A 24,834-nucleotide genomic window follows, 5' to 3' on the forward strand; every position below is an offset into this window, starting at 1 on the left:
TAATAAAAACTTAGTCTGCTCTGTGGGATGCTTGATTCTGATTGGTCAATCGCAGCATTAAGTCATAAAGGTGTAAAATATGTCATGCTATAATGTTAAATGTTATGCAACCTTTTTATAACAAATTATATTAGAATATATTCTTAGTGAAAAGTTCAACTGAAAATGTATGTGAGTTTATGAATATCTTGGTCTTGTAGTACTTGGTTTGGACTCATGCTTTACTGACAGCAAGCTTACATGATCTTCTCAAATGATGACTAAAAATCTTCTGATGTGTTTTGCAGATGTGAAAAGGAAAGAGTTGGATGACAAAGTTGAGCAAACTTGCAGCAGTAGACTGCTGACATTGTGGGCAATGAGGTTTTGTACTGAGTCACACGCCTAGACATGGACACCAGGTACTGGACATCAGTTCCTGTAAGTGTTTGTTCGTGTGCCTTAGAGTACTAAATCATTATTTTTTTTTTTTTTGTCGCCAGCAGCTATTTCCCTTTCTACTCTGTGACTTCCAGAATCACCCAGGCTAGACAAAAACGTGCACCAGAAACACTGCATATTTTCCACCCATGAAAAAGAACACAAGGCATGATGGGTAAACAGCGTGCCCAGAATCGCTCTGCTCTCTTTCCACTTTATTCACCACGGAGGATAAATCTTAAGCTAAGCAAATAAAAATCATAAAGACTTTTGTAAGAAAAAAAGATAGCACATTTGTTACATGTGAATTTTGAGCTGACTATCATTTTGCTTTCTAAATTAACCCTGATTTTGTCATATCATGAGTTATTTTAATCAAAGGCTTTTTGGTTCTAAAACGGTTAGTTAATTATTTATTAAAACACTGTACATGACTGTAAATAAATACGTATACAAATAAAAGTATATTATTAATTTTTTTAACTGCTTTTTATTTTATTTATTTATCTTGGTTTAACATTTCTGTAATTAGTAGTAGAAATGTAATATATTTTCATATATTCATACTTTAATCTACATGTGCTGCTCTAATGTTTGAATTTTTTTTTAGCATGTATAAAGAGTATATAATTCTAATTGAAAAAGTACCATAAACCATATATAAAATATGAATATAATACAATAATTTGTGTTAAATACTAATAGCCTATGTTTATAATATTTATATTATGAATATTTTATTATTTTCATTACTGCATTCGTTAAAATCTATTTAGATAGGCCTGTTTTAAAATGTTTTTAAAATAAAAATATGCATCTATATAAATATATGGTTATATAATGTAAAATATATCTAATGTTAATAGAACTTGTTTAACTCTGAATAGCTGTGAACTCTAGATGACAGTTACCTGCGGGTGCATGACTACGCAGGTGATGCTTGCGTTGTGCCAGATTTCCCGAAACTGACGCAGAGACTGGAGAGGGTGAGAGATCCCTCCCCTCAAGCCCCCAAACTCTGTCCCTCACTCTCTCTCTCTCTCCACAGTGGGCTGGATAAAATCTCCCTTTAAAAGAGCACTCGTCCCACATCAGCTGGACGGCGGAGGTTCAGCACAGTCAGGGGAAGGCAGTTGAAATACAACCGTGCGCAAAGACAATCAGCCTCCGCGAACCTCTCCGCGCCTTCCTCTCCAGCGCGCCACAGAAAACACTGCACATTGACACACTTGTTCTCCGTAGCGGGTGAAAATGACCCGTATCTCAGTAAAGAGACTTCTGCTCCTGCTGTGCATCGGGGGATCTGTCCACTGTATGCCACAATCTGCAGGGAAAAGTAAAAGACAGACGCAGCAACAAGTCCGTCTGGACCCGGTCTACGAGGAAGCCAGAAGTTTAGCAATCCATGAAAGTAAGTTCATCAGTTTATTTATTTGGAGCGAAAAAAAAAAAAGAAAAAAAAAGACCATACTTAATTTCCAATTTCCAAAAGATCCAATTTTCACTTTTAACTAACTACTAACCATTAACTTTTGCCTCAGTAAACCCATAATTTTCTTAATAATTATTATTAATAATAAAATAATGATTTGCTAATTAATAGTTAGTAAGGTTGTTGTTAAATTTAGGTATGGGGTAGGATTATGGGATGTACAAGGAAAAGAGAGAAAGAAAGAGTGTTAAAAAGTGTGATTTTAACTTTAGATGCCTGCAACGACAACGGTCGATTTTATAAAAAGAACGATCAGTGGGAGCGTCAGTACATGGACAGCACTCTCATCTGCACTTGTGAGGGGGCTTCAGGGGTCAAGTGTAAATCCAAACCTGCAGGTGAGCGTTTTTATCATTCAGATATGTTTAAGTTTGCATTTATGATTTTCTGTGAGTGCGCAAGAATGCGCAATTACGCACGTACTGTATGCGCGCTGAACGAGTTGTTTGGTCATTTTCTGTATTTGATGTGAAGCTTTATTTAGGTGATGCATTTGCAGTATGATGTAGGTGGAGAGATACATATGGTTTATCTGCTCGTTTTTGTCACCTGTAGCCGAGGAGACGTGCTTTGACAAACTCAATTCGCGCTCCTACCGAGTCGGAGAGACTTACGAGCGACCGAAGGATGGCATGATATGGGACTGTACCTGCATTGGGTCCGGCAAAGGCAAAATTAGCTGCACCATTGCAAGTAAGTCCAAGAAAGGAGAAGAAGAATAAATAAATAAATAACGATTTGTACATTTACTAAACTACTAAACTATCCGATGTTTCTTGTTTACAGATCGCTGCCATGAAGGAGGAAATTCCTACAGAATCGGAGACACCTGGACACGACCACACGACACTGGAGACTACATGCTTGAATGCGTGTGCCTTGGCAATGGAAAGGGAGAGTGGACTTGCAAACCAGTTGGTGAGTCAGTGTTTACCTGTACTGTACATTTGTCTTTGCAAACATTCTGCAGACAAATAGCTATTCCTGTAAATATGTATAAACAGGCTATTCAAGTGGTTTGCAAACAGCTACAGAGCAGGTATACATACACTGAAAAAAAACAATAAGTAAATTTACTTAATTTTTATTTGGCAAGTTTTTGCACAAATAAATTTTAAGTAAAATGTAAGTATTGAATTAAGTAAAATCTACTTGGCTAAGTTAGGTCAAATTAGCAAAGGAAATAAGTCAAATTAACATGGCCAGTTAGAGTTTGATGAGTAAATTTTACTTGATTATTTTAAGTTAAATCTGCAATAATTAAGTACTTTTCGCTCAGTCATGGCTTCTAAAATGTACTCAAACGATGTAGTACTGGGAAACAACCATGCTATTAAAGCATGTGATTCACTTACAAACATGTAAGTAAGCAAGTAGACAGCTTATTATCCTTTTAAGATAATATATCCACTCAAAAGAGTTGTTACCCAAATGAACACAGAGACCTCAATACTTGGTACACCATACACAATGACGGTGACAATCAGTGGATAGTGTTTGAGTAAGAATGGGTCATTTTGAGTAGAAAATCAACTCCAGATGTCACAAAACAGTAAGTTACTAAACTTAACAACAAAAGCAACCATAAAACAGTGTAAATATAACTAAAAAACAGTGACAAATTTGATGGGAAAAACGGGATCATAACTTTGATATTTACTTAAAGAATCCTTGTAAACATAACAAACAATTCCAACAAATAAAATATACTTAGAAATTCAAACTTTAATTTCTGCAAGCTTAAATTGAGTACTAATATAGAATTTACTTTAAATAATTTAGTTCAGGCAAGAATTAAAAAATTAATGTAGAAATTACATTTGTTTTTATGTAGTATTTACTTCACCAAAAAATAATTTTTATCAGTGTATTTAACGATTTTTTAAAATCAATTTTAATACATTTTAATTTCTTTGAAATGTTATGCACATTTTTTTATGTATGTGTGTATTTAAATGTCCTGTTATTTGTTTGTTTGTTGCTTGGTTGGTTATGTGTATATGCACACCGAAATGAAATTACATGTGACTCTTTTCGGAAATTTGGCATGCCACACCCAAGTGGAAAGAACAAGATGCTAAATTTACTGTATCTTCACAGCGGAGCGTTGCTATGATGACTCGCTAGGATCTTCATATGTGGTTGGCCAGACATGGCAGAAACCCTATCAAGGCTGGATGATAGTCGACTGCACCTGTTTGGGAGAGGGCAACGGACGCATCACCTGCACCTCCAGAAGTAAGAGTTTGTTTTCAATATTGCATGTCTTCAGCATCAGTAGAAGCGCCTTTTTTATTGTGTTTGTTGCTCAGCAGACGCCTACTTATTTCTAAGGTCCTGTTTTTTTCTCCAAAGCACAGCAATTTTCCATGTCTCCTTTCATGACTTTGTAGTTATTTGCGTGACACACCCTTATTACATAATTACCAATGAGCTCTGCAGAGATGCAAGCTCCCTATAGCTGGATGGGAGCATGCACATGGAAAATTACAGTGTGCACTTTCCAGGGCTATTGAAGTAGAAGTCTTGCAGTGAAAGGAAGTGCAGTGGGTGAACAAACACTATTACGATCTTGACTTCCTTCACCTTCTCTGCTTGGAAAGTGTCGGAAAACACTTCATCAGGGTCATAAATAAAGACAACCTACTGAAGTGTGACGGTGTGGAGATGTTTCCTAAACAAGCTTGTGCCAAGCAAAAGTGGGAAAAAAAGGGTTGGATGAATAAATGTGAATGTATCTTAGTAAAGAGGCTTTTCCATGTTTGCTCTGTGCCATTTGTCACCTTAACTTATTTCATTGTCTTTTCCAGACCGCTGTAATGATCAGGATACTAAAACCTCATACCGTATTGGTGAGACCTGGACCAAAACTGACACCAATGGAAACACTCTGCAGTGTCTTTGCACAGGCAACGGTCGTGGAGAATGGAAGTGTGACAGACATACTGCTTCCCATGCAACACCCGCCATTGGTACGTGTACAAAATCTGCTGTCAGATAGATGGAAATGCATTATTTAATTCCAATTCTCCATGCTTTTGTGAGTTAATGTTCACGTGATTACACTAAAGCCAATGGAAGGTGCAACATTTGTTAAAGTGTAAAAATGGGAATTCCAAGGAATGACAAATAGCATAAAACTAAATCTAGATCCTAAGGCACATAGATCCCAAGTGGCCAATAAGTTGCTTAATAAACTTTTGAATGTATAGTCAAAAGTTTTTGGAAGGAATTTCAGGAGGACTATAGTTCCCATTATCGCAATGTGACTGATCAAAATATTTATTCCTACGGGGGATTTTTGTTCTAAGCTTCAACAGCTTGTCTCTGTTGTTTTTGTGACTAGGTTCTGGCTCTTCCGCGACTCATAGACTTTCACCGGTGATAAACCAAGTCAATGTCCTGGCTGAACTTCTTGAGGAGGGCGACTGTAAAACTGATTCTGGTGTGTACTATTCCAATGGCATGAGCTGGATCAGAAGTCAGGGAAGCAAGGAGATGCTTTGCACTTGTGTTGGAGGAGGAATCAGCTGCGAAGAGCAAGGTGACCTTTACCTATTTCAGCTTTTTTTTAGGGATTCAGGAAAATTTAGTACACTTGTTATGTTAACCAGTTCTTGGAAACATTGAAGGGCATGTGACCAATTTAGGTTTAAGCTGTTACCCATTTGTTGTCATTTTTCTACTACTTCGGTGCATAAAAAGGCAAAAACCTTTACATTTATGCATTTGGCAGATGCTTGATCCAAAGCGAATTACATTGCATGCAATTTATTTTTTACCAGTTCATGCAATTCTTGGGAATCAAACCCAGTTTTGCCATGCTCTGCTGTTTGAGCTACAGGAAAAAGGCTAAAAACAAACTGTTTTGGTGCAAAGTGGTTATCTCCCAAATGAGTATACAAGTTTTTAAATGTTGGCGTGACATAAACCCCCTCATTTTGAATATTTGAAACACCCCAGTGCCATTATTAATGCTGCCCTCTCCTTGATTTATGCAGACGGACAGTCCTTTGTTTACGGTGGCAACTCCGGTGGGCAGCCATGTGTGTTCCCATTTGTTTTTAGTGGGAACACCCACTACTCTTGCATCTCTGAGGGCCGAACAGATGGGCAGTTATGGTGCAGTACTACATCTGACTATGATAGCGACGGCTTGTACTCATTCTGTACCCGAAAGAACCGTAAGTGAATCTCAGAGGGGGCAAGGCCTTGGTCAAAACCAACAAACAAAATATTTTCACTTGGGTGCAGATTAATGTAATGAATCAAGATTCACTCTTGGTTTGTCTGATTGTTCCTTTTTTGGCCTTTCAGAGCTTGTGACGACTCGTGGAGGAAACTCAAATGGTGCTCTGTGCCAGTTTCCCTTCAAGTATAATGGACGCAACTACACCGACTGCACATCTGACGGCCGTAGTGACAGCATGAAGTGGTGTGGTACCACTACCGACTATGATTCAGATCGGAAATACGGATTCTGTCCCATGGCTGGTGAGCATGTTTAATCGTTGTAGATCTCCTACAGCAGTACTGGCTTTGCTCACTACATTATGAAGTTATTTCCTCTATGGATAACAGAGAAAATAGCTCATGGCAGTGGAAATACATTAATAGCTTAAAAAAAAAAAAAAAAAGAACTTTGAATACACTATAAAAACTGAAAGATTTCAGCACATTGCTGCATAAAGATAATTTTTATACAGTCACAATACAGTTTTCATTTACACAGTGTGTCAGTAGGAGTATAACTGTGTGTTGTTATCTGTTTAAATTATTGGTTCTTTTTAATGGATTCAGCTGAAGTCAGGTTTTATAGACAGTAATAGCTATTTTGGCCTTAATTGGACATTAATGTGCTCAGGCCATGAAACTCAGTGGCCTGCAAATGAGTTCTTGAGATATATTTAAGAGCCATTAAGGGAGTTGGAGTTTTTAAGGCCATGTAATGGGGTACTGATTTGTGGCTCCGCTGACTGAATCTATGGGGTCCGCCCTTGTCAAGGTTTTAAGCCTGGCTCCGGTCCAGACCAGACATAGTTCCTGGCTGAGTTCCAGGGAGAATGAGATCAGAATGGACATGGAACATTAGGTGCATTCAGAATAGACGTGCTTGTTGTAAGTATTTGGATGGATTTTATGCAATCATAAATTCCCTTTCTTCATATTAATCCAGCTCATGAGGAAGTCTGCACCATTAATGATGTCATGTACCGTGTGGGTGACGAGTGGGACAAACGCCATGACACGCTTGGTCACATGATGCGCTGCACGTGCCAAGGCAATGGACGCGGAGAGTGGAACTGCATTTCCCACACTCAGCTCAAAGGTCATTAGATGTTCCTAGACACAATTATCTTACAAATATACCACTGATAGATTATGACATGACATTATGAAATATAGTAAATACAAAATACATGAAATATATATACTTATGTATACTTTATTTTATTTACAATGAGATTTATGCTCATAAAGACTGCATTTATTTGATCAAAATTTTTAAAAATGTTATTACAGTTTAAAATAGTTGTTTTCTACCTAAATATATTTTTAAATGTAATTTATTCCTCTGGAAAATCTGAATTCTCAGTGTCATTACTCCAGTCTTCAGTGTGACATGATCCTTCAGAAGCTGATTTGCTGCTCAAGAAACATTTCTGTTCATGATCAAATGGTTGTGCTGCTTAATATTTATAGGAAACCCTGATGCACTTTTTAAGATTCTTTCAAAAGAACAGCATTTGTTTTGTTTGAAATAATATATATATTTTTTTTATTTTGTAAAATATTTTATTTTGGAGGTCTTTACTAGTCTTTAGATAGTGTCTAAAACTATGTAGGTTCTGCCTACAAATTGGGAGTATAGAGGATGCAGATTTCCCAAAATTCTTCCAGATCTCCCTTTTTGTCACTCATCGTAAAGTTACTGAAAAAAAAAAAAACTTCCCCATTTCAGACCAGTGCGTTGTGAATGGACAGACATATGATGTCAACGAGACCTTCGATAAGCGTCATGACCAGGGCTACATGATGAACTGCACATGCTTTGGCCAAGGTCGCGGCCGCTGGAAATGTGATGCCATCGGTAAGCCGGCACTCTCTAATTTCGCTGCTATGTTCAGTGTTTTGTTCTGTTTTCTTTTTCTAACCTTTTTCTCAAAATGCCAGAACTTCCTTTTATATGTTCAAAGTATTTTACAGCGTGAATGGCCCATGTTTCCTTCAATTCAGACTCGACTGAAACAATAGTTTTTGTCAACATGTCAGAGTTGCAACGAAAGAAAGACTATTTTTACTTTGTCTACAAAAACCATTTAATCTTTTTCTTTAGACCAGTGCCAGGAACCCGAGACCAAGGTGTTCTACCAGATTGGCGAGACATGGAACAAGGTCATCCAAGGCGTCCCGTATAGATGTTCCTGCTATGGTAACGGCATTGGAGAACTGGCCTGTGAACCTCTGCAGTCAACCGGTAAGAGATCTCACTACTTAAAAAAAAAAAAAAAAAGACCTAGCTAACAGAACTAAAAACAGTTACATTGACACCAATGGAAACACTCTGCAGTGTCTTTGCACAGGCAACGGTCGTGGAGAATGGAAGTGTGACAGAAACAGGACATCTGTTGTTGCCAACAGTCACTTTCCCGCAATTATCCTCCTTTAACTTGACTAACAGTTGATTATGCATGTTTGTTTTTCTTTTATAAGTCTCAAATGGTCCCACTGAAGGATTTCTCATCTGTCGTTTACTATCAACACTCTCTTTGAAATTCAGCAGATGTCAACCTCCTTCTAATGTCTCTACAGGGGGAACATTAACCATTTGAAGTTAGCCAGATGGGACAGGTGTTTATACATATTTTCTTTTCTTTTATTTATAAAGAAAGTAGATAAAGTAACTGGGGCTGTCACACTTCAGAAAGTACCATAAAAGTAGCCTTATGTTATCATGGTGTGAGAAACAGTTGTTTTTCATTGACAATCCTGCCTTTGAGCACCATTGTGTTAGATCCCTTGCAAAGTTTTATTTTTATGGTTATGGCGCAATTGTGCAAAATATCAAATGTGATTCTCAAATACCGTCTATAGCTTTTAATACCGTGGTCTGCTGTTCATTTGCGATTCTGTGCAACCAAATGGCCTGTAGTAATGTAAGACAGGTTGCTGTTTGTTAGCTTTTGGCCTTTTTTGAGGAAAGTGTGAGCTGTATTTTAACAACCTTCACAGAACCAAAAAAAAAGAAAAGCCGCACTCAGACCATCTGTAAATGCTTGTCTTTAGCACTGTATACTGAAGGTTGTACTTTTGAAGGGTCACTGTGAATTTGTATCTGGGTTACCATCTTACTGTTTTGTGTAATTTTGGTTTGACACCACAAAGGCTGATATATTTTCTGCCAGAGGTGAAGAGGACATTAGAATTGTTCAAAATGACCTCACTGCCTTGAATTGCATGCAGCTGTTAACCAAACTCTGTGAAGGCCCGGGGATGATAAAGGGTAAAGTGGGTGCAGAATGTTATGGCCGGGTGTGATTTTTAACACCGCACCCATGCAATCATCCTCCGGACTGTTTAACACCCCTCACTTGACAAACTGGGGTAATTTTGCTCCATTTTCAGACATCTGTCCAGACAGCAGATTCAACTGTCTTATCCAAACTTTTTTTCAAATACGAAACGCACTGTTTTCAAAGACTTTTCTCCTTTCTTTGAATGCCTTTCCTTCAGAGTGAGTTTAGTCTCATATGCTGTATTAAATACAGTTGCAAGGTAAATGCCCTTTACAATATGAAACTATCTAATCAGTTAACAATCATTAATTTTTATCCTCCTCCTCAAAAGCTCCTGTTCGGGTCATCATCACAGAAGCTGGAAATCAGCCGAATTCCCATCCCATCCAATGGAACGCTCCCCCGTCTGCCCACATTACGCAATATATCCTCAAGTGGAGAGTCGTAAGTCTTTGTGTTTTGCAGTCTCACGTTTCAGATCTGGATTTTTATAGTGACAATTTATGTCGATAAGGAACAGTACAAAAGCATCGACTGTAATCCAGATTCCTGGAAGGAGAGACATTTTGTCCCTTCATTGAATGTTTGTGTACCTCTGTCTGCAAGGGATGATCGCCTATGCTAAAAGCACAGGATGAGATTTCATCACACACAAACAAGCCACAGTCCTTGACCTTAAAAACACACATTTACTCTTCAGTCTGACACGATGAAACATTGACTTCAGTGCAAAGTTGCATTTAACTAAAAGAAAGAGGCTTTTCAGAATTGTTTTTTTTTTTCTTCTTTTTTTTCTGCCAGGGCGTTTTAAATTGCAATTTGTCTGAAGCTGTGTTTGGACAATATTTTATTTTTGCAGGCCAATGTACATTCAAAAATATTTTGGAATATACTTTCAATTTTCTTAATTTGAAATGTCAAGAGACTTTTAACAAACTGGCCTTTATCAAAATAACCGCTCTTTGTTACTCTGCAAGCTATTTCAAAACTAAACTAAACTAAAGCAGAATTGTTTAACATGTAAAGGCAAAACAAAATGTAAAAAAATTCATGCAACAGTTTTACCACAGATTTACCTCTTTCAACAAGATTGATGTTTTTAGTTTCTATATTTTTCAGTGTGTAATGTTCCCCTTTTACAGAAAAACACACGGACACCCTGGAAGGAGGTGACCATTCCTGGGCACATCAACTCGCACACTATTTCAGGGCTTAAACCAGGTTTCACCTATGAAGGTCAGCTGATCAGCATTCTACGCTACGGACCGAGAGAGGTCACTCGCTTTGACTTCACCACTACGTATGGCTCTCGTACGTAGATTATCTTATTATGTTCAATTCTTTTCTTTTTCTTTAGGAATTTCAAAATCTTTGCTATTGAAATAAAACATGAAATCTTCATCGAGCATATTTCCATTTCTGCAGTGGAAAAAACAGAGGGTGAGACCACCCAGCCTCCGCCTATAGTGGACACCTCAGAGTCCGTTACCGAAATCACCTCCAGCAGTTTCGTCATCTCCTGGGTATCTGCATCTGAGACAGTGTCTGGATTTAGAGTGCAATATGAACTCTCTGAGGAAGGAGCCTCACAAAATGTGGTTGGTAAGTATTGTAGGAGATATGCAACTTGTTCAGAAATGAATAGGAGAAATAGTAATGTTCAAATGGACAGCAGTGAGAAGGAAAGCGCCAACTCGAAAAAAAATTTTTAGCCTGATTCTGAGCTAAATTTATAATACCAATCTTGTCCAATTATAATTCATTCAAATTTGAAAGTGGCTTTGAAAAATTGTATTACCCTTGTTTTCCACAGACCTCCCAAGAACAGCTACATCAGTGAACATTCAAGATCTTCTGCCTGGCCGTAGGTACAACGTCCAAGTTTTTGAAGTCAATCCAGAAGGAGATACAAATCTCATCCTGACTACTACTCAGACCACTGGTAAGATATCCATCACTTTGCCAAACTTTATCATTTAACAGCCATGAAGATTTCCTACCAGGCATGAATCAGTTTCATAGCATTATTTTGTTGCTCAATTTGTTTTGTTGGTTTGATGCTAACATTGGCTTGCCACATGAAGTGGTTGGGTATGACAACAAAAGAAACCTTTCTTCTGTTCAAAACAAAATGTACTACATTTACATATTTAACATCCATCCACTAAAGTGATCAGATTGCATTGCACATTCAAATTAATCGTCTGTCTATTCACAGCACCTGATGCTCCAACTAATTATGAGGTCTCAAATGTACAGGAGTCAGCCATCACGATCAGATGGTCCAAACCCCAAGCACCTATAACTGGTGAGTAACATTTCTGTACCAACATTCATGCATTAAAGTTGCTTAAAGTTGCAATTATACTACATCTACAGATAATGTATGAATGCGGAATAGGTGTTAACAATTTTTTCATGTAATGTGTTTGCACAGGCTATCGTGTGGTGTACACACCCTCGGTCGAGGGCAGCAGTACTGAGCTCATCCTCCCTGAGACTCAAACATTTGTGACACTGGGTGACCTTCGACCTGGCCTGTCATACAATGTCAGTATTTACTCAGTGGAAGACAACATGGAGAGTAAACCTTTGGTCCTACAGGTCAGCACCACTGGAGAGCAGCAGCCTGGTAAGAGTTCAGATGATCCATTTTAGGATCCTTTTATTGGACAGATATTGTAGAAAAGGACAGGAAATATTGAGAAAGAGGTTGAGGCATGTTGCAGCCTGTACCTCCTGCTTTATTTTTATAGCTTATTGACGCATCTCGTTTATTTTTTTTGTTCAGAATTTGTATTCTAACCTCTCTTTGCATCAAAGTGTTTTTCTCTCACACACTTAGTATTTTATGTCTGTATTGGAGTTCAAACACCTTTATTAAGAGGCTGTTGCTCACTTCTCTCTAAGCTTGTGAAAGTGCCCAAGTTTCTTATTCACGTGTAAAGATATCTGCCAGTTCTGTGTCTCTTCTCGATGAGAGCTTACTCTAGCAAATGCCTGAGCTGGGAGATTTAGTGCTTTCTGAGAGCCAAAACAACCTTATAAGGATGGACTGGGAAGCTTTGAGCGTGTCTTTCCATTCTTGTCTTGCCAGTTGAGGTCTTTTTACCAAACACACACTTCCTTATGAGAACTGTGAAAACTCTTTTCTGCTTTGCATGATTTAGCTTTTCTCTCTTGAAGCTAACGGAGTGATCGTTTTGAACTCCATGAAAGCATGCATTGATGATATAGACATTCCTAATTAAATAAATATTTAACAGCTTTTACTTATGGTTAGGGATATGAACAGACTCCTAGCTTGCCCAAAGTGTTTACATGATCATTCCTATCTCCCCTTGTAGTAGAGCTCTGAGAGATTGTAATTTTGCTTTCCATCTCATTAACAGAGGAGGTCCAAGCTCCCACAGACCTGCAGTTTTATGAAGTTACCGATGCCAAGATCACCATCACCTGGACTGGTCCTCCTAATGAGGTCTCAGGATACCGCGTGACCTTTGCACCCGTAAGCACAGATGGCCGGGCCCAGAGACCCCTTCAGCTTCCCATGACACAGAATGCTTATGCCGAGCTCGCGTACCTGCAACCTGGCACACTTTACCGCTTCCATGTCTATGCAGTCAACAGAGGAGTGGAGAGTGAACCTTTGGTTGGGGAGCAATCTACAAGTGGGTGACATTCATGTTTGTCTTTGAGCTGATCATTTTCTAAACTGCAACTAACAAAAGAAGCTGAATCTGTTTATAGTTACGTTTATAATATACATAGCATCTTGGTCAACTTTTCACCACATTTTCTTCTCAGAGCCTGATGCCCCTACCGACCTGCGGTTCACTGACATCACTGATGACAGCGCTCTGGTCATCTGGTCTGTCCCCAAAGCTCAGGTCACAGGTTATCGTCTCTTCGTCAGCATGGGCAGCTCAAGCCCCAAACAGCTGAGGATCCCCAGCTCCGAGTCTCAATACAAGCTCACCGACCTTCAGCCTGACACAGAGTACATAGTCTCCCTGCACTCAGAGAAAGGGAGCACGCTCAGCGAGGGAGTCAATGATGTCTTCAGAACATGTGTGTATCTTTTCTCCTGAGGTGAAACAATAGAGTAATAGTGCTCTCCTGAGGCCATTTTGAAACCTCTTTGTTTTTTTGCTTTTGTTCTTCAGCTCAGCCAACAGGTAATGCTCCTCGATTCAGCACAGATGTCACTGATACAGCCATCATTGTTACCTGGACCCCAGTACCACGATTCAGCTATAGGGTATAAACACTGTATTTACAATTTTCTGGTTACCACATTATTAGTTTGTTGTTTAAAACAGGTGAAAAACCGAAACAATATTGTAAAAATTATCTATTGGATGGCACGTTAGAGATTGTGCATATTGTTCTCAGGAATTGTGGAAATCCATCACCTTACTTTAAAGGGGTCATGGCATGACAAATCAAATTTGCCTTGATCTTTTGGCATGTAAGTGGTCTTTGTACTATTAAAACATCCTGCAAGTTTCATAGCTTAAAACATCCTCATCAATGCAAACAAAGCATTTATTTAATCAAGCTCCAAAAACGGCTCGTTTTGGATCCATTGGGGTAAGGTAACGTCACCAAGGCGCAGTCGTTTGCAGAAACATTGCCTCCAGAGCAAGACATTGACGAATAGTCATCTTCTCACCATAGGCCCCGCCCACCAGCGTTCAGTCCCTAATGGCTGACAAAATTCGTCCAAGTTGGTAATTAATGGTCATAGATGGAACACTAGGTTGCCCTAGAGAACAGTTGTTGTTCAAGCTGATAAACCAACTTGGACCAGCTACCATATTTCACCATAAGCTGTTATCACCAGAGTTTTGCTTCTACATTTTCAGGAAAAAAAATAAAAATCTCAAGAACATGTGTCCTTCTCTCAGATGTCTGTGAGACCCAGCCAAGGAGGTGAGGCTCCCAGAGACGTGACCTCTGGAGAAGGCACTATTTACTTTTCTGGTCTGACACCAGGATCGGAGTATATCTACAGCTTGCAACCCTTGTTCAATGGCCGAAAGCATGGCAACCCTTTCACAAACAAAGCTGTGACATGTAAGTTACTGATAAGTCTAATTCAAGTAAATTTGACAATGTCCGAAAAGGTTTTAGAACTCAAATGCATAGTTTTTTTACTAGCTACAAAGACAAGAGGTCTGGTAGATCTGCTGAAAGATCTTAAACAAAATGTAGAGATTTCTAGCCTGTAATATACAGCTCAAAGTACTATATATATTTTCTAATGTTGGATTTCATTCCTCTTTGCTGTCACATTAGCCCTATCCCCACCAACTGACCTAAATGTGGTGTCTAACCCGGTCACCGGTGAACTTAATGTCAGATGGAGCAGGACCAAAAGTCCAGGTAAATATTGACTGTACACCCACTTCTTATCCTTGTTCACCCTTTCTTTGAAGCATGCTGGTGGACCTTGGCTATTTGTGTAGGCTGTGTGTATGTGATCATTTCAAATAATCACGTTAAATTCTTCCAGGAATGATCTGTTCTTCCAGTCATCATTTTTTCCCACTGTTCTTTGTCTGTTTATATATTTCATGTGTTTGTGATGATTGTTACATTTAATTCTAATTCTAGCATGTAATTTTATACATTGTTAATCATGGTATTACTAAAAAATATATACCACAGTTTATTGATCAGCACTATGTTATTCTTTTAAGAACCTTACATTCATAATACTATGATATATGAATATGGTAATCAGGATGGTAATACCATCTTTGGACTCTATTACAGTAGCTATACTATTTTGTAAGTGTCCATTTCTATTTTTATACTTGCAATATCTCCTTTATCCTCTCAGATATCACTGGCTACAGAGTAACATGCATACCAACCAATGGGCAGCGTGGAAATACTCTAGAGGAGAGTGTTCGAGGGCATGAAACCTCATGTACCCTTGAGAACCTCAGTCCTGGCGTTGAATACAATGTCAGCGTCTACACTGTTAAAAACCATCTGGAGAGTGAGCCTATCTCAACCACCGTAATACCAGGTAAGACCCCATCTATAGTTAACAAATAGAGGTAAGTTCAAGCCATGCTCTGCTGGATCAAAACCACCATGACTGATCCAGAGAATCACCTGATTATGGATCCATAGATTTAGAAATTCACCCTCTCAAGACACCCAGCCAACAAAAATGCCAATTGCTGCTTTTAAAGCATATCTGAATAATAGACTGTTGATCACAAGTATACTTCTGAAATGTCAAAAGTGAAGTCAATAGATCTATTAGTTAGCCATAATGGTGATAACTCATGGCTCACAACTTATATGGCTCCAACCTGCTACCAGTCTCCAGCCCAAAGATCAGTCTCCATTCTTGAGCTATATCTACTTCACCACATAATTCTGCTTCTGCTCTAGTAAGATGCTATCGATCCTTATAGATGCATCACACGAACCCTGCAAAGATCCATAAAGACAGTTGCATTTAATATATTAGAATATTAACTTCTGATCAAATCCAGTAATTTCTTCTTTCCAACAAGTCTTTGGTGTTGTTTAATCCTGGTGTTGTTTGTGCATCATGAAAATAATTGTGTAATTCTCAACAAGCATGGCTGTTTCACTTTTGGTTTTAAATGTTTGAAAATATCTATTGAATTTAATAGTTGCTAGATAAGAGATTGGTACTTTCTCTTTTTTTGTAGTATGACTAATTCAAATCAAAAGCCTTTTTATTTTCCATTATTGTGTGCATGTCTCTTCTGATGATTAATCATTTGTTAGCACTGATGGCATGAGAACAGTAATTTGCTGCTTGTCTTAATTAGTCATTGCTTCTGTGTGTCTTGTCTTCTCTCTCCCTTTCCGATAAATGCAACTTTGTAAACCAATTAAAGAAGTGCCCAAGGTGGGTGATCTCAGCTTTGTTGATTTCACGGATACCACAATCGGAATTAGATGGACCCCGCTAAATTACCCGGCAGTTACTGGATACCATATTACGGTTGTTACGGCCGGCCAGAGTTTTCCTATTTTGGAGGACGTGGTGAACTCCTCCGTCAGCTATTATACCATTCGTGGACTGGAGCCAGGCATCAATTATGACATCAGTGTGTCCACCATTACAGATGAGGCGGAGAGTGTGCCCTCGGTGATCACACAGCAAACCCAAACTGGTGAATTATCCTACATAGGTTTCTTATTACATTTCAATGGGGGTAAAAGAAGAGGGAAAGGAATGGAGAATATGGACAAACAAGAGGCTGAGACCCTCATCCCTCAAACATCATTCACTCAAGCCACTTCGTTTCATTACTTACAAGTCCGGCTAGCCAAGATTAACCATTTGCTATTTCCCAAACTCAGTGCAGCTTTTTGAATCAATCATATGCTTATCTCTGAATATTGATGCATTTCTACGTGTACGTTTGCATTTGCATTTCTGGGGAATGCATTATTATAACTTCCACTTGGTGGGGTATCATATTGTTTGTATATACTGTATTCCTGTTTCATGTTAATAAGAAAAGTGTTGACTTCATTTAGAAGTTCACTGTCTCTCGACCCCTTCTTGTTTAGCTGTTCCAGCCCCCACAAACCTGAACTTTGCTGAGGTGGGCTCAGACTCCATGCGTCTGTCATGGACTTCCCCTTCTGTTAAGCCATCTGAAATTAGCCGCTTTGTCATCCGCTACCATCCCACAAAAAATGATGACGACACTCAGGAAGTCAATGTAGGAGGTGGCATCAATAACTTCCTCCTTCAGAGTAAGGGTTTCCTGATGCTTTCATTTAAAGATCTTAATTTCAACCATGTGCTTACAGTCTAAACACATTTCACCTGCTGATTCTGATTTTTCTCAATTCAGACTTGCTGTCAAATACAGAGTATCTGGTAAAAGTAGTGTGCGTCTATGATGACAGAGAGAGTGAACCTGTAACTGGTATTCAGAAAACAAGTACGTATTTGGATATAAGAAATGGTGTTCAGTTCTTAGTTTTCTTACCACTCTCTGTTCTAGTCCGTTAATAACTCCTCCCATCATCCACACAGAATTGGACTCGCCGACAAATCTGGACTTCTCTGATGTCTCCACCAACTCATTTACCGTGCACTGGATGGCTCCACGTGCCGTCATTACAGGTTACCGTCTACGCTATCAGCCAACAAGTGGTGGGCGCTCTAAAGACGAGAGACTTCCCCCGACGAGAAATTACTTCACACTGGTGAACCTGGCTCCTGAGACAGAATACACTGTTTATATTTATGCTGTCAGTGGCAGTAAAGAGAGTCTACCACTTACTGGAACTCAAGCAACTGGTGAGAAGTTAAAAAAATTAAGGGTTTGTTTTGTCATATTTGTGAGGTATAATGACGCAACTCTTGTTTCTTCCTGTAGTCTCTGATGCTCCCACTGACCTGGCCGTGACGTCCTCCACTCCCACTAGCATCACCATGTCCTGGGATGCCCCTGCAGTCACTGTACGCTACTACAAGATCACACATGGTGAAACAGGTATGAAAAAGTGTTTTTTGTGGTGTTGTGTTTCGTTTCTGCAAGTTCACTTGAACTGGTAAATGCAGCTGATTCCTTCTCATTGACTCCTAGGTGAAAGAGATGCACCCAGAGAGTTCACTGTTCCAGGAACACAATCCACTGCCACCATCCAGGGCCTGCGTCCAGACACCGATTACACCATCACGCTGTATGCTGTGACAGGCAGAGGGGACAGCCCAGCCTCCAGCACACCAGTCATTATCACACACAGGACTGCAGGTGGAAGTAAGTACTCATGCTCAACAAGACACCTATAACTATTATAGTGTCTGACCATTAGCTTACCACACATTTCTTGTGACTGTATTGTTTTTTCTCCATTCTCAGGTGTTACATCCCCATCAGATTTAGATGTTTCTGATATTCAGGACAATACCTTAACTGTCCGCTGGAGCCCAGCAAGAGGTCCCATCACAGGCTACAGAGTAACAGGGTCGCCCAAGGGTGGGCAAGGTCCTACATTCTCTGAGCTGGTTGGACCTGGTGAGACACCACTTGCTCATTACCTTTTAATAACCTTTTATTACTACTCATAACCTTGAAGTTAATTTGGAAGAAGTGGTTCAGTACTTGGACTTGATGTAATAAATATTCTATTTCTGCCTTTTCAGAACGTACAGAAATGACCATCCGTGGCTTGGTGCCCACAGTGGAATATACAATTAATGTGATTGCTCTCAGCCAAGAAGGAGAGAGCGCCCCAGTGGTCCAGAAAGCTACAACAGGTTAGTGGTTTTTAGATTTCTTAACCTACCTAACCTTTTAACCTTTGAAATCATCAAGTTAAACTCCCTATTGGAACAACTTGGAGCTAAGGACTTTCTCAAGAGGTCAATGATTAGAGTTCATTGCTGTTCCTTACGGGGCTCGAACCAGCAACCTTCCAGTTAACAGTGCTGAGCTTTAGCCACTATGCAACGCCACCCAAAACATACTTTCTCCTTCCAACTCTCTAGCAAATTTGCAGCATCCAAGAGATCTGACCTTCTCTGATGTGGACTCCACCTCCATGCTTGTGACATGGGATGCTCCACGGGTTCCAGGAGTGACCTCCTACAGGGTTCTGTACTCTAGTCCAGAGGAGGGAGAAAGGGAGTACCAACCAGCTGTAAGTGGTCGTGATAACAGTGTGGTTCTCCGAGGTCTGCACCCAGGAACCATGTACAACATTAAAGTCATTCCCATGAAAGGACGTAACCCAGTCCGTGCTCTTGAGGGCATTCAGCAAACTACCCATGAGGAGACTCAGCCCACTGGTATGACCTGTCTGAATTCAACTTAGCTTTTCAAGCTAGTCAATTAGATAATAGGGTTGAGTACCTGTCCTAATCAGTCCTGATTCTTGTCCCTTTACCTTTCCCAGCTGTCCCTGCTCCCACCGATATACAGTTCTTCGACATTAGTCCATCTTCTTTTGTCGTGGCATGGCAAGCACCCAATGCTAGGCTTTCTGGCTATCGTGTGGTGGTATCACCGAAGAATGATTATGCCCCAGCCAAAGAAATGAATGTTGCACCAGACTCCACACAAGTCTTAGTGCCTGGACTTATGGTAATAGGTCTACCTTCTTGTAATTTACAAATACATTTAATCTTTGTAGGCACAAGTAAAAGTAGAAAAGTTTTTTATTGAATCATGACTTGGACATTTCTGCCCTAAATATTTGTTGTTTACTTCCAGGTGGCCACCGCTTATGAGGTTCATGTCTATGCACTGAGAGGTTCAGACCGCAGTTCTCCACTCACTGGAGAATGCACCACCGCTGACAGTAAGTGGTTTACCCATATATTGTATTACAGTTGAGTGATTTTTAGTAGTTTTCCTATATTAAATGGAAACTATAATCTCATTGACTACGCAGATATAACCCCTCCTCGTCGAGTTCGTATCACTGATGTGAAAGACACTTCATTCACTCTCACATGGCGTGTTGTCAATAATGAGCCAATGACAGGTTTCCTTATTGAAGCCACACCCAAAACTGGAGGTCACCCCACCTTCAGGCAGACTATTCCTGCTGACAGCCGTACCTACGTTGTCACTGGTAGGTTACCATACAGTCCATAAATAGCCCCTTATAGGCCATCTGTTTCAACATTAATGGTTAAGCACTGCTTGCTCAAAAAGTAAACTGACTCTGGTATTATAAACTTCCATGGTATTTATATTGCATTCAGAGTTGCTTTAAAGATTTTATACCACTTTATTACCATCACAGTAGTGTCTAAAATCTATGGGGTTTCCATGTTAGTTTATTGTTGATGTTGGTTTGTTTGGTATTGATAAACACAAAAATGTTTTTTATAACTTTTTTTTTTTAAACACGTTGGGAGTATTGCTGTTTATTGAAAGAAATGTATTCCATGCCTCAGGTTTGCAGCCAGGTGTCATGTATGTGGTCAACATGTACACACTAAATGGAAATACTCGAAGCCCTCCATTCACAATGACTGTAAACACAGGTACAACTAAGCAAATCTGCCAATGTGGAAAGAGTACTATACTGTATTAATGCTAATGCATTAAGTCTGAAAATGAACTGATTTAAATTTCCCAGTATGACCTTATTTTTGTCCTATATCGTCACAGCTCGGCCAGCTGTTCCTTCTCCGACTAACCTCCAGTTCACCTCGCTGACCCCCAATTCCATCTCCTTCACTTGGGAAGCCCCTCCAACACAAATTTCAGGATATTACATCACTTATGAAGAATCAGGTGGTTCGCCTCGTGAGCTTACACCCCGCCCTAATGCTGGCCAGAACTACGCCACCATCACTGGTAAGACCCAGAATACCAGATGTGGTTATACATAGATGTTGGTAAATTAGGCTCGTGAAACAAAATGAATAATGCACTATGCAACCATATTGTGATATTTTAATAACAGGTCTGAAACCAGGCACAGAATACATCATAAAGATTTATGTCCTACTGAATAGCCAGAGAAGTGCACCACTGGTTGGCACGGCCACAACTCGTAAGTATAAAAACATTGATTTTGCTAACTTGTAAGTCACTTTGGATAAAAGTGTCTGATTAATGGATAAATGTAAATACAGAATGTTAATACACATATTGAGACATAAGGTGTACTCCATTATGCTTTGTTTCTGAATGGTACAAGCTAGCAAAAAGTGTTTTGCAAGCATGATAGCAACTGCTGCAGTAGCAATTGAAATAGATACAGCACATTTTGTTGAACTAGCCTACACTGGATTTGATAAAATCTTGATATTGCGCTGGCTTGCATTTCAGTTGTATACTTGGCTAAGCCATATATTTTCTTAGTGCTTAGCTTTTTAATGATGAAATTCACTCGGAATTGAAATGCAAAATGAATGTAAAATGCATTTAACGTTGCTTAATTGATGCACCACGCTGACTGGACTGCTAGCTCATCACTACACTGTTTAATTTATTCAAACTAAGTGTTCCCTCAATGGACTACTATGATCAAAACCTTTGATAAGTGTTTAAAGGGCTGGTCCAGACTTTCACCAACGTTTTCACTCTGAGGAGAAGTGTATTCTTGGACTGAATCTTACACCATATCCAAACCAAACGTTATGCAAAAGTTTCCATTAACAATATTACAAAACCACAGCCAATGAGAACATATTGGATGTTTAATAAAGAGTTGAGTCTGGAATTTTTAACAAATGAGATTTCACAATGGGCAGGAAACAAACAGACAAACTGACAATAACCATCCAGCAGCTTGTCACAGCTGAAGACAGAAACTTGACTCTCAATCTGTTGGTTTAACTATATAATGCACATCATCCTCAATGTTAAATTGTAAAACATTGGTGAATTTTGAGAAAATTCTTGGACCAACTGTCCTTTAAAATTATATCAGCAACTACTGTCATTACTTGACTGAATCTTTAGTGCCTTACTGGCTGGTAGATGCAACTGTGGCTGCCTCTTTACCTGCTGCTTTGCTTTTAACACCTTTTTCCTGCCCAGAGCTGACCTCTGATCTGCCCAGTCTGCCCCACCACGGTGGCCCAGACAAGTTGGATGTGCCCGAGTCTGACAGAGTTCATGCAGTGGGTCCGACTGGGCATGACTCACCTGATGCACACGGGCAGCATGTGGAGTACACAGAATTCAATAAACAGCCCAGTCAACCCAACAGAGGCAACCAGCCTAACCATCATCAAACAAACCCTCAACCTAACCAACCCCGACCCCAGCCTTATGTGCCTCAAGTTGGGGAGACCCTAGTCTACATCCCCAATGTGGGACCCGATGGGCGTCGTGTGCCTCAAATTATTCAGGTTAGTGAAAGGCCTGGCGATGGCCATCCTTTTGGTTTTCCAGAAGACAAGACTGGAAGACCACAGGAGGCCCAGACCCAGACCACCATCTCATGGCAGCCCTACCAGCAAAGTTCTGCTTACCTGGTGTCCTGTCAGCCTATTACCCATCCAGATGAGAAGATGTTTCAGGTGAGGACCTAGGAAGGATTTACAGAAAATTTTAGATGAATGCAAAAGAAAAAGGTCCCAAATCTTCCTTTATCACCTTACCCTTCACCCTTTCTTGTTTTGCAGATGCGTGTCCCAGGAACAACCACAAGCGCCACCCTAATCGGTCTCACCTCTGGTGCCTCTTATAATGTCATTGTGGAGGCCTTGAAGGGAGCCCTCAAGCACAAAATTTTGGAGGAAATGGTCACCGCTGGAAACACAGGTCAAGGATCAACAAACTTTGATGAAGGCTTAAAAATGCAAATGCTTATGATGCTTGTCTTAACGTTTCTTTATTTTATTCCCATTAAAACCAACAGTTCCAGGAGACAGTTCATCTAGCAAGGACTCTTGTTATGACACCTTCACAGCCACTCACCATGATGTCGGAGAGGAATGGGAGCGTATGTCTGACACTGGCTTCAAACTCTGGTGCAAATGTCTCGGTTTGGGAAGTGGACATTTCAGATGTGACTCTTCCAGTGAGTAACTTGGACATCAAATGGTGGATTTTATCCTGTAGATGATCCTGTATGAGTGCAGAAATATTACTTTTTACACAGAATGGTGTCATGACAATGGAAACAACTACCGCATTGGTGAAAAGTGGGAGCGACAGGCAGAAAACGGTCACATGATGAGCTGCACTTGCTTGGGCAATGGCAAAGGAGAGTTCAAGTGCGAACCACGTACGTGCTTCCTCTAAACAGACAATGTATAGTCAAGTTTGTTCCAATCAGTGGAATTAAAAATCTTGCATTTCGTTATAGATGAGTCCATATGTTACGATGATGGAAAGATGTACCAGGTTGGAAACCAGTGGCAGAAAGAATACTTAGGGGCCATCTGCACTTGCACATGCTATGGAGGACAGCAGGTAAGACCAGAATGTGTTTTACGACAAAGTAGAGAAAGAAAATTTCAGAACATGTAATAAAATGCAATTCAGAGGGGGTGTTTCAAAGTCATATGCTTGAGTCTGGTGAAATGCATTGTATATGTGCTGCTCCTCAGGGCTGGCGATGTGAGAACTGCAGAAGGCCTGGTGCTGAGATAAGCTCTGACCTGCTCAAACCTGTCCGCTTAAACACTGGCCAGAGGATGGTGAGTATCGGCTTTCAATCATGCAAGCATTTCAAAAGGCAAAAGAGTTATATTTTTGGTAAATGTGCATTGACGATATACAGTATATCACATATATTTGAATGTATGTAGATAAATATTTCTGCTTTTCATTACATAACATATTCCCCTTTTTTCTTCCAGAACATTCAATGCCCCATTGAATGTCTCCGACCTGAGCTTCTTGCAGATGCTGTGGCCAATGCCAAACCCAGAGGGTAAAATTCTGACCAAACTGCACCATGACCTTCTGCCCCCCTCATGTATCATTTCATTGGGACACGTAATAAAGATGTGATTTTATATGAGAACATACTAATCACATACTGGCTTTAAAACCTCCCTGTTTGTTATGTTTCCACTGCCGTCCAGCTGCTGCTTTACAGCAGCTGTTGTGATGCCATAGCAACAGCTGCATTTATTCACAGCCTTTGATTGGCTGTTGTTTGGTTGAGGAATATAAATGGCTTTTACATTTTTGTTTGCTAGTGTGTTTTATACGTCAATTTAAAAATTTACTGCAATGATTTACAAAAGATTTTTCTTATTGCAGTCAGTTAAAACCATTTGTCAACATGTTGATACCAAAAGTATAACGGGAAAGTGCACTTTCTCTGTTAATATGTGATATATTATATATATACACACACACACACACACACATATACAGCTTTCTAACCAATTAAATTTACAATAAACTACCTTACCATTATTTTCAGAGGATTTCAGTCTTTATTAATTGATATAGTGGCAAATATGAGACAAAGTAGTAAAAATAAGCACTGTTTTAAAAGAATGTTAGAGCACCACTGGGGGTACACTGAGGTACCAAAAATCAAGTCTTAATGTGTCGTTTATATATATATATATATATATTTTTTTTTTTTTTCTCAACATGGCTCATTGATTATTTAGAGTCAGCACTGTTTTTACATTGATACAAATTTTAATTTTCTAAATTCTTTGACTATTTATCCCCTTCATTCAGAAGTTTTTGGATTGTATAGTATGTTATAGTTGTCTCATTTGATTGTCATTTCCCTACCGTCTACACCAGTTCTCACTACTGTTAAATCCATTTTCTGATATATTGCAAGACTCATGACAAATTGTATTTATAAAATGTCACTCAAAACAAATTATTTTGGAACTAGGTTCTAAAGTAAACAAACCTTGCAAAAAAAAAAAGAGTCAACAAATGCAAATAAACCCTTGATGGAATCTATGACAATCTGTTATATCTGATTTGTGTT

The 24,834-nt window shown here is 39.5% G+C and overlaps 1 protein-coding gene across 3 annotated transcripts; it reads left to right on the top strand.

Annotated features, from left to right (window-relative positions):
- Positions 1-1,504: 1,504 nt before the first annotated feature.
- On the top strand, positions 1,505-24,819 carry fn1b (fibronectin 1b). 3 transcript variants are annotated; one of them, XM_058760268.1, is made up of 46 exons: positions 1,505-1,831; positions 2,125-2,250; positions 2,468-2,605; positions 2,699-2,830; positions 4,013-4,150; positions 4,723-4,884; positions 5,259-5,456; positions 5,914-6,096; positions 6,230-6,406; positions 7,089-7,241; positions 7,875-8,003; positions 8,250-8,390; positions 9,761-9,873; positions 10,572-10,740; positions 10,855-11,031; positions 11,243-11,371; positions 11,648-11,737; positions 11,867-12,061; positions 12,822-13,100; positions 13,237-13,500; positions 13,596-13,690; positions 14,340-14,508; positions 14,731-14,817; positions 15,278-15,469; positions 16,323-16,601; positions 17,005-17,193; positions 17,295-17,384; positions 17,480-17,746; positions 17,826-17,942; positions 18,036-18,209; positions 18,312-18,467; positions 18,596-18,709; positions 18,941-19,240; positions 19,348-19,535; positions 19,665-19,752; positions 19,846-20,028; positions 20,357-20,446; positions 20,574-20,762; positions 20,872-20,961; positions 21,954-22,438; positions 22,544-22,682; positions 22,780-22,941; positions 23,023-23,148; positions 23,230-23,336; positions 23,474-23,563; positions 23,726-24,819. In XM_058760268.1, exons 1-46 carry the CDS (start codon positions 1,672-1,674, stop codon positions 23,801-23,803), a joined length of 7,497 nt encoding a protein of 2,498 aa, XP_058616251.1. In that variant the 5' UTR covers positions 1,505-1,671; the 3' UTR covers positions 23,804-24,819. The 3 variants fall into 3 exon arrangements, with proteins under 3 accessions (XP_058616251.1, XP_058616106.1, XP_058616190.1); XM_058760123.1 differs by lacking the exon at positions 16,323-16,601; XM_058760207.1 differs by lacking the exon at positions 16,323-16,601 and having other exon boundaries at positions 22,311-22,438.
- Positions 24,820-24,834: the final 15 nt, after the last annotated feature.

This window comes from Onychostoma macrolepis, chromosome 01 (genome assembly GCF_012432095.1).
Source record: "Onychostoma macrolepis isolate SWU-2019 chromosome 01, ASM1243209v1, whole genome shotgun sequence".
Taxonomy (NCBI): domain Eukaryota; kingdom Metazoa; phylum Chordata; class Actinopteri; order Cypriniformes; family Cyprinidae; genus Onychostoma; species Onychostoma macrolepis.

Bases quoted from the DNA above. Each gene is read 5' to 3' on its own strand.
- fn1b (XM_058760268.1), top strand. From the start codon at position 1,672: ATGACCCGTATCTCAGTAAAGAGACTTCTGCTCCTGCTGTGCATCGGG. The intron at 1,832-2,124 runs GTAAGTTCATCA...TTTTAACTTTAG, and splicing joins AAGTTTAGCAATCCATGAAA to ATGCCTGCAACGACAACGGT. The intron at 18,468-18,595 runs GTGAGACACCAC...CTGCCTTTTCAG, and splicing joins CTCTGAGCTGGTTGGACCTG to AACGTACAGAAATGACCATC.